The 13,328-nt window shown below is 37.0% G+C and overlaps 3 protein-coding genes across 3 annotated transcripts; 1 reads left to right on the top strand and 2 right to left on the bottom strand.

The window, feature by feature from the left end:
* Nucleotides 1-130: 130 nt before the first annotated feature.
* On the bottom strand, nt 131-7,505 carry LOC110382056 (uncharacterized). Its single transcript, XM_064041365.1, has 16 exons — nt 6,930-7,505; nt 6,632-6,807; nt 6,416-6,554; nt 6,220-6,349; nt 6,016-6,141; nt 5,883-5,935; nt 5,553-5,743; nt 4,685-4,772; nt 4,356-4,491; nt 3,990-4,082; nt 3,737-3,899; nt 3,488-3,664; nt 1,453-1,592; nt 1,093-1,157; nt 740-832; nt 131-283 (listed from the first exon to the last, which is right to left on the bottom strand). Exons 1-16 carry the CDS (start codon nt 7,307-7,309, stop codon nt 214-216), a joined length of 2,220 nt encoding a protein of 739 aa, XP_063897435.1. The 5' UTR covers nt 7,310-7,505; the 3' UTR covers nt 131-213.
* LOC110382057 (protein NDUFAF4 homolog) lies at nt 2,025-3,296 on the bottom strand. The gene has a single exon (XM_021342527.3). The coding sequence runs from the start codon at nt 3,145-3,147 to the stop codon at nt 2,482-2,484; it is 666 nt and encodes a 221-aa protein (XP_021198202.3). The 5' UTR covers nt 3,148-3,296; the 3' UTR covers nt 2,025-2,481.
* Nucleotides 7,506-7,703: 198 nt separating the features above from the next.
* Rps12 (Ribosomal protein S12) lies at nt 7,704-12,225 on the top strand. The gene is made up of 6 exons (XM_021342530.3): nt 7,704-7,791; nt 7,926-7,963; nt 8,251-8,385; nt 9,669-9,771; nt 10,663-10,764; nt 12,119-12,225. The coding sequence occupies exons 2-6, from the start codon at nt 7,947-7,949 to the stop codon at nt 12,179-12,181; spliced, it is 420 nt and encodes a 139-aa protein (XP_021198205.1). The 5' UTR covers nt 7,704-7,791; nt 7,926-7,946; the 3' UTR covers nt 12,182-12,225.
* Nucleotides 12,226-13,328: the final 1,103 nt, after the last annotated feature.

Consider the following 13,328-nt stretch of genomic DNA (forward strand, 5'->3'; position numbering starts at 1 on the left):
GAAAATTCATATTATGTACGTAAACAGTTGTTTTAAAAAAACTGACGTTTACATAACTTGGGCCTAAGCTAAACGGCTATATGCCATGTAAATAAAATTGTAAATATACTATGTAAATAAAACTATTGAATATGAAAACGTATTTTTATTACATCCCACATACACGACACAATTTGAGTCAGTTACCGTGATACATCAGGCAGTCCGTCGAGCCTACGGTGACATCGGCCGCGCGGGGCCGTAGAAGCTTCTAGATATTGAGTTTTGCTTTTCTCTACTACCGCTGAAATAATAAACACGAGTTAGTTCTCGCCAAACTTTATGGCGGGGCGAAACGTCGCGCGACAGCAGCCTGATTTATTTCAGAATCATTGACCATTTTTTTCTTGGGGCAAAATAAAGCATACAGTCAGTACTCGGTAAGAAAATCATAGTCGGATGGTCCTACAAAAAATCAGGCCGATTATATGCCACATAAAAAGTGAGCAGCGGTAGTTCAGCAGCGATTTCGTTAGTACTATAGATGTTATATAGGAATTAATAGCTTTTAATAAATATTTAAAGTGTTCTTTTAATTAAAATTGAAGCTTAAGATTTTTTACTCTACCTATGTCACGTCTGCCAATGAGCCAAATAAACAAAGTTTAAAGATATTGCAGATTTTTATTGAAATACCAAGATCAGCTACAGTACCTATGTATAACGTATTGTTAAACTACAGTAGTGACCTTGTTCGTACCTAAAATCCTTAGGGTAGGTTCTAGGAGCCACGTTTCTTCTAGCGAACGTTCTAGAGTCCACGTTCTTGATGTTAGGCTTCGTGGGCGACAAACTGTAAGTTAAATAAATACCTATCTGTAGTCAAAAAGTTATCTTAAAAAACAAAACTACTTAAAATGGCATAAAAAATAATAAAATACCTACCTATCAAATTGTTTTTACTCATCCTCATCACAAATTGGTTTCGCATTATTATATTTTATTTTTGGATGCAATAATTTCTCAAAAATTATGCGAGGTCTCTATGTAGGTATGGCGTTTTTTTTTTTTTTAAACGAAAACATTAGTTACCTAACTATTTTCTATATTTACCTGACTTTCTCGTGAAACACGCCGCTTTTCTCCGCATTAATAGTTTCGCGCAATCTTCTTTGAAACTGTAAAAGCAAAAAGGCAGTAGCAAAAGCAGGCAAGCAATTTAGTAGGGAAATTGCACTAATGCACCTATGTAGTGTAGTGTATAAGTATAGGATGCTTATTATACACCCTGCAGTTAATTTCATTACGTCTAACCAAGGGGTATTGGGTTGCCCGGGTAACTGAGTTGAGGTCAGATAGACAGTCGCTCCTTGTACAACAATGGTACTCAGCCGCATCCGGTGAGACTGGAAGCCGACTCCAACATAGCTGGGAAAAGGCTTGGGAAATGATATGTATACAGAAAAAAATTACCTTGATGCTATTGAGCATATCTCCCTGCGTGGCTAGCGGTCTCTCATCGGAGCGCACGGAGGGCGCGCGGCGCGGGGCGGGCGCGTCGCGGTTGGCGCCCAGCGACGCGGCGCCGAGCGAGCCATCGCGACACATCGACACTAACCAATCAAGACCCAAGTTCATAACAACATAAACATCGGTATTCTTAAAACGGTAAGGCGGCTGGCAGGAGCTGGATGCAAGAAGCCGAAAATCGATCTCAGTGGCGTGCACTTGGAGAGGCCTATGTCCAGCAGTGGACTGCGATAGGATGATGATGACGATGATTTTAAAACAACGGTTCTCGTTTAATTTTTAAAATAAACTGTTGTTTTAAGAAAAACGGATGTTTTTGTTGTTAGTGGAAAATGGCGTAAGTAAATGAGGGAAAGGAATTTTAATAGTGGGCAAAATCCTCTCCAAATAATTTTCCCTCAAAGTGAACAATTTGAGGCCTCATGCATGAGTACCCTTCAGACTAGTTACTTCAGAGGGAAGTTATTTGATAAGTTTGTAAGGCCAGAAAGGTAACTTAAATTAAAGAATGAACATTAAAAACAAAACAATTTTATTATCCCTTCTAACTACTACATCACATTAGCTAGATATTGTTAACAATATCGAAAATATTCTAACATTACATACTGAGTAAAGTTTTGTTTCTGAAATAAATAAATTAATGAGAAAAATAAAATGTTATTAACTAATTTGTATCTCTTGAACTGAAGACGTTTTTCCTCAATTTCATGATGTTTTTGTGGTATAAATATTGTGGAGATCAAAATTTTATTGAAATAGCAACCTTTGATATATCAAGAAAAAGAATATTCTCAGAATTATTTCACAAGTAATTCCCTGATATATAACAGCAACATTTTATATTCAATTTGTCCTTATTAAAATAAAAACAATTCATTAAATATATTCTATTCTTGAAACTAATCCATTTTCATTAATAAAACAAGATACATTGAGGTAACAGTATCTATTTAACTAAAATAATTATTACTAAGCAGTGTCCTTGACTTTAACGTCTGTCTTAGATGTGGTACTTTCTTCCTTCTCTTTCCTGTCGCTAATTAGTTTTGCGTCTAGTTTGTACAGTTGTTTTCTCATTTGAGCCGGTCCCGCAAACACTGCTGGTGTTTTCTTAGTCTCTGGTATGTAAACTTCATAAGTCTTGAAATATTTCAGTATACTAGCTACATCTTCCTCCTTAAGCTTGTACTCTAAAGCTATCTTTTCAGCCGTCGCTTCTTCAGGATTAGCTTGATGTGAAGAAATAAAGTTTATGGCATCGCGAAGAGTTGTACGTCCGTAAGGCACTCTCTCCGGCTCTTTAAAGCCGAAATCGTATTGTTCCGGCATCTTGCGGTCTTGCGGCAGAGGACGCTTGCTCTTACTCTCTGACTGCTTCTCCCTTGTGATATCATCTTCGGGCCTTCCCATTGAGGTTACATAAACATCTTTTAATCTTTTATCGAGCCCCTCATCTTTTCGATTAAGTTTTTCATCTATATCAGGATCTGCCTGCAGAGTGCGCTTTAAATCTTCGATATTATGAGCATAAGTCGGAGCAGGAGTCGGCTTCTCTTTGGAAATCACGCGATGAGCGCGATTTTCAATGTTGAAGGATTTGATCGGTCTCAAAGCTTTGCTCACTATGGCACCCATCTCAGGTGGCAATAGCACAGTTTTAATCAATTAAATTAGCACAAGTCACTCAGTAAACATCGTTTTAACAGTAAATAATCTGAATTGCATCATAATAAGAGAGGTTATTTTTCCGATTGACAATTGACATTTGATTAGAATGATTAGTCAACCTGACAGTTCTAAATTCAAAATAGCTTGCCAGCAACAATTCACACGTAAAATGAAACTTTTTGAATGGTATTATGCAAAAAGTTTCAATGAAGACACTACTATTAATTAAACTAAAAGCAGCTGCAAGAATACAGAAATAAACAAAGAAAATCATATATTATGTAATAAAATCTGTGATAATACTTACGTTTTAATCTAGATAAAACATCTTTTAAAGCAGATTTGGACGCATCTTTCACTAAGAACTTCTCTGTGGGTGAAGGTGTGTTCGTCGCCCGTGACTGTTCGTTTAACATACGAACTGGTGGACTGGGACTTCGTCCAAGTCGTCGACGAGGTTGGGGCTGTCCTGTATTTTTAGGTGCTGCAAAGAAGTTTAAAGACAATTGGTCTCCACTCCAATAACAAAAAAAAATTACATGACCAAGTATTATACCTGAACTGTAAGATGACGGTGCAATATGCGCCCCGCTGCATAAGCCTGCATTCATGAAAGAGTTATTTTGTGGCCGGCTCATATAATGTGGAGTCACCATAACGGTCGAATTCAACTGCTTTTCACGTTCATTACTATAAATACTACTCCTCATCAGATAATTCTGTAAGCAACGGGACCATAACTTTATAAATTAAATTACTTTTACTTATTGAACATTGTTTGATAAATAAAAGTTTACTGCAGTACTCACTCTAGCATCATTGACGTTCTTTATTACTGGAGCCTGACTTGTACGATAAGTTGTTATAGGAGTGTAAGTTCGAATGCTTTTTGATTCAGACTCCTGAAAAATATTTCAGAATAAGATTATTTACACACCCGAAAATTATAAGAAATCTGTACTATATAAGCTGAAGATATTTCTTGTTTATTAAGTGAACGCACTAATTTCATGAACACAATGGGTCAATTTGAAAAAAATTCTAGTTAGACCATTTACCGAAGAAAGGAAATGTACTTTTTATCTGGGTGCGATAAGCCTTCATAGGAAGGAAACAGCAATCAAGAAGTAATGGCATTAAATATTAATGAAGTAATTTTTTAATGAAATATTTACCCTAACGCTAGATTTGAGACTTTCTCTTGGCGTCGGTGACCGTATTGTAGAGGATCTTGTATTTGGGCGACCAGCTTTAGGATCGCCCGCACCACTACTGCGACGCGATATGTTATTGATTGAGTCATATGGGTCTCTACAGCAATTACATTAAAATATTAATTAGGTTGTCAATAGGTATTCACATTATGGTATTGTGTGAAAAGCATCAGTTTTTATGACTATAGCGTAAAACGTGTCGCCATACTTATAAAAACAAGTAACATTCATAAGAGATCACTTCAAATGACTTTTCCGTATTTCGGGTAATGGGACTACTGTTTCCTTACCCTCTATACATCATCTTTTGATGACTACTGTCCATACTATGTGTTTTCACGCGCCAATCACATTCCTTCTCCGTCGCCTTGTTAAAAGCTAGAATGGAACAAAATTAATATATGATTAGGGATAACTTGTGTGTCATAATGACGGCTTATCGTACCATGAAGAATTACGAACCCCATCAACAAAAGCGCACAAGCCTGTCCCGTTACATGTTTCTGGAGCATAACTTGCGCAACGCACCGCCATCATCCACAAACTTTCGTTAATTCTTTTGAAGCAAGTTTGACAACACAGGTATTTTTTCCACCATGGGACTTTAGCTGAATGGCAATCACTTTCGTCATATTCTTCACAAAACAAGTTACTTCTTATGATACAGCCTTTCACTTGGGCCACTGCTGTTGTGGGGATCACAGTCAAGTCACATGAAGTTATAAACACTTCATCCTCCTCATGATCCGGTTTACTCAAAAAGTCTGAACGTAAAACGAGAAATATATGTACATTACGATACTTCGTAAAATCTAGCCCCTGTTTTATCACATTTAAAATAACACTGTTTATTTCTTAAACAATAGGTACTCATTTCAAATTGACGGTGCGTTGCGTAAAGCTTTGCTGCAAGAAAAGCTAATAGTACAAACAGTGTTACTTTAAACACATCAGATATACAGTTATAAATATGGTTTATACAATAAATGAAGTGCATAACAAAAATAACACTGTTTGGTGGTTTTACAGCTTAAATATACACGCCAAGCGTAAACTCGAAGCTTTTCATAATCGATTAATAGAAGTTGCGAAAAATTGAGAGGAGCTTCTATCCAGAAGGACTAAAAAAGCTACGACAAAGTTAAAAATTAAATCTACCTTCTTTTATTCTGGAGTTCTGTGGTCTCATTGGGGTAGCTACGTCGGACCGGACTTGTTTCTGCAGTGGAGGCGGTGGCGAGGGTGACTTATGGAACACCACTGGACGCTGTTTCATATTCTTTTCGGCAATAGAATACACGCCGAATTCATGCAGCGGCATCTTCTCTGTGTCCTGATATGTACGTTTCCTGTCAAAGACTTTATTAATTTCAATTTTTGATTACCTAGTTAGAGCGAAACCTGAGGCCTCATTATGAATTTAGATATCTGTATGTATGAATTCCAGCTATTTCTATAAACTACAAATTAAATCACGTAAGTACTTACCTATAAAGATTGCCTTGTTTAATCAGCCACGGCTCCAACTTTTCCAGCCAACCCTTTAACGAGAATTGATTAAAAACAGATATGAAACTAATATCGAATTATGTAAGCGCGAATAAAGTACTACTTTGTGTACCTGCTGATGCCCTATGACAGATCCTGGCCTGCATATCCTCATCCAGCCTATAGCTTCGTGAGAAGTCATGCGGTAGTGCTTTATTAAGTAACAACCAATCAACGAGCCAGTGCGCCCTAGACCTGCCTGAACAATTTCTTCGTCAGAAACAAAAAAAGAAGACGTAGAGTCAGATTATTGTCTCAAACAGACTAAATTCGTAACCTTGCAATGCACTGCGAGTGCACAACTAGCTTCTTCACTTATTTGCAGGAATTTGAATAAAATGTGTCGTGGAGGACAGGACCCATCAGGGAAAAATAAGTCGTAATGTATTATTCCAACATTATTGAACCTACAAGTAAACAAATAGTTAGGTAATAGTTGAAAGACGAATTGAATACAAATTTTGGTTACTCACACATTCCCGTCGTACAATCTCTTATTTAATCGGATTACGATTTTCACGTTATTGTTTAAGAAATATTCTATGTACATTTCTGGAGGATGGAATAAAGACACGCTATAGTCAACTGGGCCAATAAACGCCAGGAATTTACCTAGAAATATTCAAGACCAATTAATTACTTATCGAGCGTTATCAAAATCGTAGTAAGCCATACAAGTTACTTCTTACCAGGTACAATCCAGTTCAAATCACCACCCTGAATTTTGTCGAGTCTGTCATATTCCTCATAATTGAAATCTTGGAAGTTAAAGAAACCTAATTCTCGGGCTTTCTTTATAGCTTGGAGACAATCCATGAGTGATATCGTAAATGTCGAATCACCTTGTGTGGCATCTTGGAAAGGTCTATGGAAAACGTTAAATGGGTTAGTCTTATTAAATTGCAACTGAAATAAGTATTTATTGAAAGATATGATGTATGAGCTATTTCTGGGCAGAAGTAAAGTATTACTTAAACTTTGCGATACCTGTAGCTTTGTCCGAGAACCATGAGAGGTTTCAATGCATCTTTTGGCGTCAAACTCAAATACAGTACGCCGTAGCATCCCAGCAGAAATGCTGAATTAGCCTTCTTTTTAGGGTCTATTGAAGTATAATGTACTATAGTTTGCTTATTTAGATACTGTTTGAGTTTCTCGTTTAATATTCTACAATATTTATAAACACAACCAAGATTTAAGGGTCCGAAATCTGAATAATAATTTTCGTAGACTAGTTCGTTATCTATACAAAAATAATGTGTATCAGCCGTATTCTTAAGTGTTTTGCCTTGCCTTACTGTTGCAAAATACAAAACATTTTTTATATATTCTGCCTTAAACAATATATCAGGACTTCGACTCGTCATTGCAATAACAATGATGCGTAACTTAATTGATAGTACATATTTTATATAGTATAATACTCCTTTACAACTACAATACACAGCTTTGTATAATAAGACACTAAAACACTACGATTTCATAACACAAACATATTTTCTAAACAAATTTTACAAAAAAATAAAACTATTACAAAATTCAAATGACAGTGTCGTTGGCACTCTTTTGTTTTAAACTAGCCACAGACGTCACATTAACTTTACAAGTTGCCAGGTTCACCAGTAGAAACTGCAAATTGCATGCCAAGTTAAAATTAGATTTGACTTTATTCCAGTGTTCTTGAAATGTAAATGCAGTTTAGTGATAACTTAGCAACGATTTACAGTTGATAACAAGTTTGTGCTAGGAATATTATACGAGTTTAGTATTGCCATTTTAAAAATTATTTGAAAATATTATCACAATAAAAAATGTTTTTGACAGCTCTAGTCTTTTTCCGGTACGCAAGGTAAATTGTCAAACGTTTTGTGTTCGCTTTCTCTGAATCTTGAATTATTTTCGCAATCTTTAATTCTGTAATGACTGTGAGTGTTTCAAAATTATGTTGGAGTATCGCTCAACCTATTATATTTCGTATTTCAGGTCGTCTAATCACAAAAAACCATGGCTGATGTCGAAGTGTAAGTACATTTTTGTATTCGTTACTTTGCATATTTCTACTTAAGTTTTTCCAGTATTCTGTCCTTATAATTGTTAATTTATACGCTTTTGTTTTATTACTGTACTTTAAAACCAATAAATCCTTAAAATATGATGTAAACATGTTGTCAACATAACCTCCAAATTTATTCTGTTCCGTAGCATGACTTGATGATATTAAAGGTTAATCGTCCTTTTTATACATCTCCAAAGCCTCTTGCGAACTTTTATAGTAGCAAATTCGCTATAACCATGTTTAATTTTGCAGTGAGGTACCCGCGAACCCCGTCCTGAGCGGAGGTGCGATGGACGTGAACACAGCCCTCCAAGAGGTGCTGAAGACGGCCCTCATCCACGGAGGTCTCGTACACGGACTCCACGAGGCTGCCAAGGCCCTTGACAAGTTAGTAAACCTTCTTTGTTAGTTCTAGTTTACTAGGTACTGCTAAGTCTTGATAATGCCTATGGAAGTGAGTTAGTGCCATTAGTACAAAGTCTTGCATTGTTTTAAGTCCATTTATCTCAGTGATTTCAGTTTCTTGAATGTGCACAGCAGCTTAAAAAAGCTACTGTGGTGACCATGGTGTTGGTACCATGTGTTAATTTGTACCTATACATAGACAATTTTGATAATGTTATTCTGGCACATTAACTTTCAGAAAATATGCATTTACAGTGGAATATTTTAAATAACATTCCACAAAAGTTAGCATCAAAGATGTCAAATAATATACTCCAAAAATTTTACAGCAAATTGCATTGATTCTTAGCGAAAATTTAAAAGTATTTTTTTTTTTCCTAATTAAGTTAACATTAGATTTTTGGCATGATCTTAGCATTTTTGGTAATTAAATAATATTGCTCCAAAAATTATAGTTCTGAACTTTTGAGTTTGAAAGTTCTTCCAATTCGTATGGAATCTGAAAACGTGTTATATTTTGCATGAAGCATCTAAAGTTATTATTTAAAGCGTTAAAAAGCCGCCATTTCTTTTTTCCTCACAATTGCATTAGAACTACAACCAATATTCATTCAGTAGGGGGCTGTTCTAGTCTCGTGCTGAGTGGAAATATCTGGCACTCCACAAAGGTGTGCGGGATACACTCTGATGCAAACAGAGACGCACATACATAGTACCACAGTGTTCTATCTTCAATACTGTGGCCTCCCAATTGTGCCACATTGCTTTATTATACACTAGCTTCTTCCTCATGGTTTCACTTGCATTCTGGGAGGGGAGATGGAGACTTGGAGATAGTGTAGCTTACCCGCAGTGAAAGAACTTTTCGAATCGGTTACATACAAATAAATGTTTCCCCTTTATCATATTAGTATAGACTAGCAGCTGGTCCCTGCAATTTTCACCAGGGTCACAACTATTTTCTGCGCCAACATAAAAAGTAAATGAGTTAAGTTGGATTGCAATACAATGTACACAAAATTTTAGCTTCATCATTTTGTAGGGCCTCTTGCTAGGCTCAAGAACAGAGTTTTTCAGATCACTAATGCCCTATGTAATGTATAACATACAGTCTTGGCATAGCTCGGAGGCAGCGAGCTAATTAATAGAAGTAGGGTGTGCCAATAAAATTTAAAGGATATAGCCCAGCTTAATTTAAGGAGATAGTCCAATTTACAGCAAAAAGGTTAGAGCATTATGTTAAATTGTGTCTGTCTGTGTAACAGGAGGCAAGCTGTCCTCTGCGTACTGGCTGAGAACTGCGACGAGGCTGCATACAAGAAGCTCGTCCAGGCTCTCTGCAATGAGCACCAGATCCCCCTCGTGAAGGTGAGTCTTACTTCAGCTATAGTAATTAGCTATGTTAATTTATTATTAAAACTAAAATTGTGTTTGGAATAACTTAGTGATTCTAATGATGAAGTCTCAGAAATGTTTTAACAGAGGAATATTGCCCTAAACTTAGCTGTCAGGCTGTACATTAAACTTTTGTGGAACTCGGAAACCAGACAAGCTATTTGGGAATTATGTAAATAGCTGTAACTTAGCGATTACCAAAATAAATTAAAAATAATCTAAGACAATTAAGTTTTGTACAACTGTTTCTGTCCCCTCATCTTGATTTCTTGTTTGTGATATATTTATAGTTGGAATAATAGTTATATTGTTGCGCTCCGCACGAGCGGTCCCGGTACTATATCGGTCCTGCAAAAGGAGCGCAGAGTGAATCGTGTGCCCCTATGGTGGCTCTCAACCTGACGAGTCAACTTTCCTAGCACCCGTACATTTTGACTAACCAACAATATTTTATGCAAATAATACAACATGTAGTCATTCTCTCATTGACAAGAGATCTTTTGTTAAAATGTAACTACCTACTAGCATTCTGGAAGCAGATTCACTCGCGTCTCGAGAGAACTACTTTTCGCACGTAGATATAAAGTAGCCTGTATGTTATAATACAAGCTGTATTGCTAAGTTTAATCAAATTCCGATTAGTCGTTTGTGAGTGGAAAAGTAACAAACATAAACCCTCATAAACTTTCGGCTTTAATATTAACTTTAATTAACGTTTTTTTAAATTCACATGATTTTTTTGTTTTATATCTCACTTGAATACTCGAGATTATGACTACGTGCTATTTCTTTAATTTATTTACTACTGTTATACAAAGGAATCAAATCAAAAATACACATAAATCAATATATTATTTTCTCTAGGTGGACAACAACAAGAAACTCGGTGAATGGGCTGGTCTCTGCAAAATCGACAAGGACGGCAAGGCTAGGAAGATCGTTGGCTGCTCCTGTGTAGTGATCAAGGTATGTTCAAACTTAATCATATTTCTAATACGTAGTTGATACAGTTCTCGCCAAACGGCCTCACACGCTACGTTCTACCAGAGAGGTAATCTGTGCAGATACCTGAGCATGTCAACCGTACAATGGTAGCGTTCAAAAAACTGCACAGGTCTATTCCCACACACATACCTGTCCATCTGCGCAGGCATACTTGCACAGATGGAACTCTTCGGTAGACCGTAGAGGATGGCCGGATGGCCATAAGGTCGTCAAAAAAATATTGATATCAGTGAACGAGGGGGAAATTGGGGATGGGGAAACAAGTGCATACTTCCACTCGGAATTTAGATTCGAATCGCCATTTAGTTTGGCGAGAACGTTCAGCTTTCATTGAAAATTGGTTTTTAATCAAGCTTTTGAGTTGCTAGACCTTCTTTTTCACAGCAAAAAGTCTATGAGACTCCACTTAAATACGAGTTGGTGGTTCCAACTTCCCGTAGCGCTCAGCACGAACACTACCAACAATCATCGTTGGTAGTGACGAAATAACGGCGCAACATGAAATCGAGTGACCCTATGGTGCCGCGCCACTTGCACAGGCAACTTTCCTATCACTCGTACATACAAATTATAACAACTATAGTCTGATTTTTAATTCGAGTCAGTAAAATGACAGGGGCAACTGTCACTTTCACAAAAAAGGGTGACCCACTACAATAGTGATGTTCCACAATCGATCGAATTAGAAGTTTAGTCATGATTTTAGTCCTGCCAATAACAAAAAAAATATATAACAACAGTATTTTATGTAATATTTAATTACATGTTTTCAGTTTAATTTCCGTAAATTACATATTTATGTTAATATAAAGCCAATTTGATATTAATAAAAAAATTTAATGTATGTATAAATAAATGAATGTAATCTAGACTAACTTTTAATTCTCGATTTAAAAATCTCGATTTTCCACATGACTATTTATTTGGGACCCTATTTTTTTAAAACAGTGCAACACTGGAAATGTCATTTTACTGACTCGAATTAAAAATCAGACTATATCATATTTTTTTATCTAAGTTAAAGACTATAGAAGAAATAAATAATACTGTAAACAAGACAGTATTTATTCCTTCGTATAAAGTCTTACCTCTTTTTAGTAAGATTAAACCTTTTTATAAGGCCGCCTTTGCAGTAAGTTTTACTCTTCAGATTTGCAAATGTAAAATCCCTTGCATGTTGCTTCTTCTTATAACTTATGTAAGCAATTTACAAATGTAAAGGCGGGGTAGTAAATGGGCCATATTGTTTTTAGCCCTCCACTCACATACCCAGTTGTACATATTTTTAATGTTTTTTCGTTCCGTTTGTCTGCAGGACTTCGGTGAAGAGACGCCAGCGTTGGACGTGCTCAAAGACTACCTTAAGTCTTCAAGCTAATTTCACCTAGTGCATAAGTTAAATAATAAAAATACAAAAAAATACTAATTCTTTTATTTCTGGTGTCCTTTTGGTCAACCTCGATTTTTTTCGTACATTAATCCTTGAGTAGGAAGTGATTCCATCAGGATGCGGGCGGAAATAAGGTCTGAAATAGTGATAGCATTTTTTATCAGTGTTATCGCCGTCACGAGGTAAAGAGTAATGTGGAATAGCAACGAAGTTGACAGGACGAGTAGGGCATGCAATTTCGGTAAAACAAAAATTACCGGTAAAAATTCGGTAATAAAAATATTTTTACCGGTAAAACGGTAATTTTTGTAATTTTTTTAAAATGCGATATTATAACAATAAGATTGGGTAGTCTTAAAGCAAAAACTAATTAAATATGCAAAGTATAAGGTGGTAAACGTTTTTTGTGTCGTGGGCCGTAACAAAAAACATGTCAGTACCATCCGTACGCGTTGTCGCTGACAAAATGCAAGAGAAACGGCTGCGATGGTACGGACATGTAAAAAGGAGTGACACCTGAGGACATCGGCAGTGTGAATGTGATACTCAATCTCAATATACCCGGTCAAAGGCGCAAAGGCAGGCCGAAACCGTGGTGGTTGAGTGTCGTAATGAATGACATGAAAATCTGCGAACTCGAAGAGGAAGATAGAGTCTATTCAGGAGGATAGAGCGAAGTGGAAGAAGGAAGATACGGAAAGCCGACCCCGTCACAAGACGGGATAAACGCTAAGAATTACCGTAAAAAAATATATTTTTCATTGAAGTGAAAGCCATTTTTTATGGTAAATCATCAAATGACGATTCTTTCTGTCTAAAACCCATGTTATTTAGTAGGCGTTTTATGGACCAGGGTCGCGGTAACTCTTTCGAACAATCCCGCGGCCCCGGCAGGCCTTGCCCCTGCTGGGCCCCACTGGGTTTGCTGACATCTCCCTGAGGAGCCCGTGGAACAACGCGCGCCGCTGACACGGGTCTGTTGTCTATGCAGACGGTGGAACGATGAGCCACCGGAACTCACCGCCCACAGACCGACGCCTATGGTGGCCGGGAGTCGTCTCTCGACCCATGGCGCCCGTGGTGTCTTCCTGGTCCACTGCAGCGGCTGGGATGAGAGGTGCTACTCGCCATCTCC

This window comes from Helicoverpa armigera, chromosome 25 (assembly GCF_030705265.1).
Source record: "Helicoverpa armigera isolate CAAS_96S chromosome 25, ASM3070526v1, whole genome shotgun sequence".
Lineage (NCBI taxonomy): Eukaryota > Metazoa > Arthropoda > Insecta > Lepidoptera > Noctuidae > Helicoverpa > Helicoverpa armigera.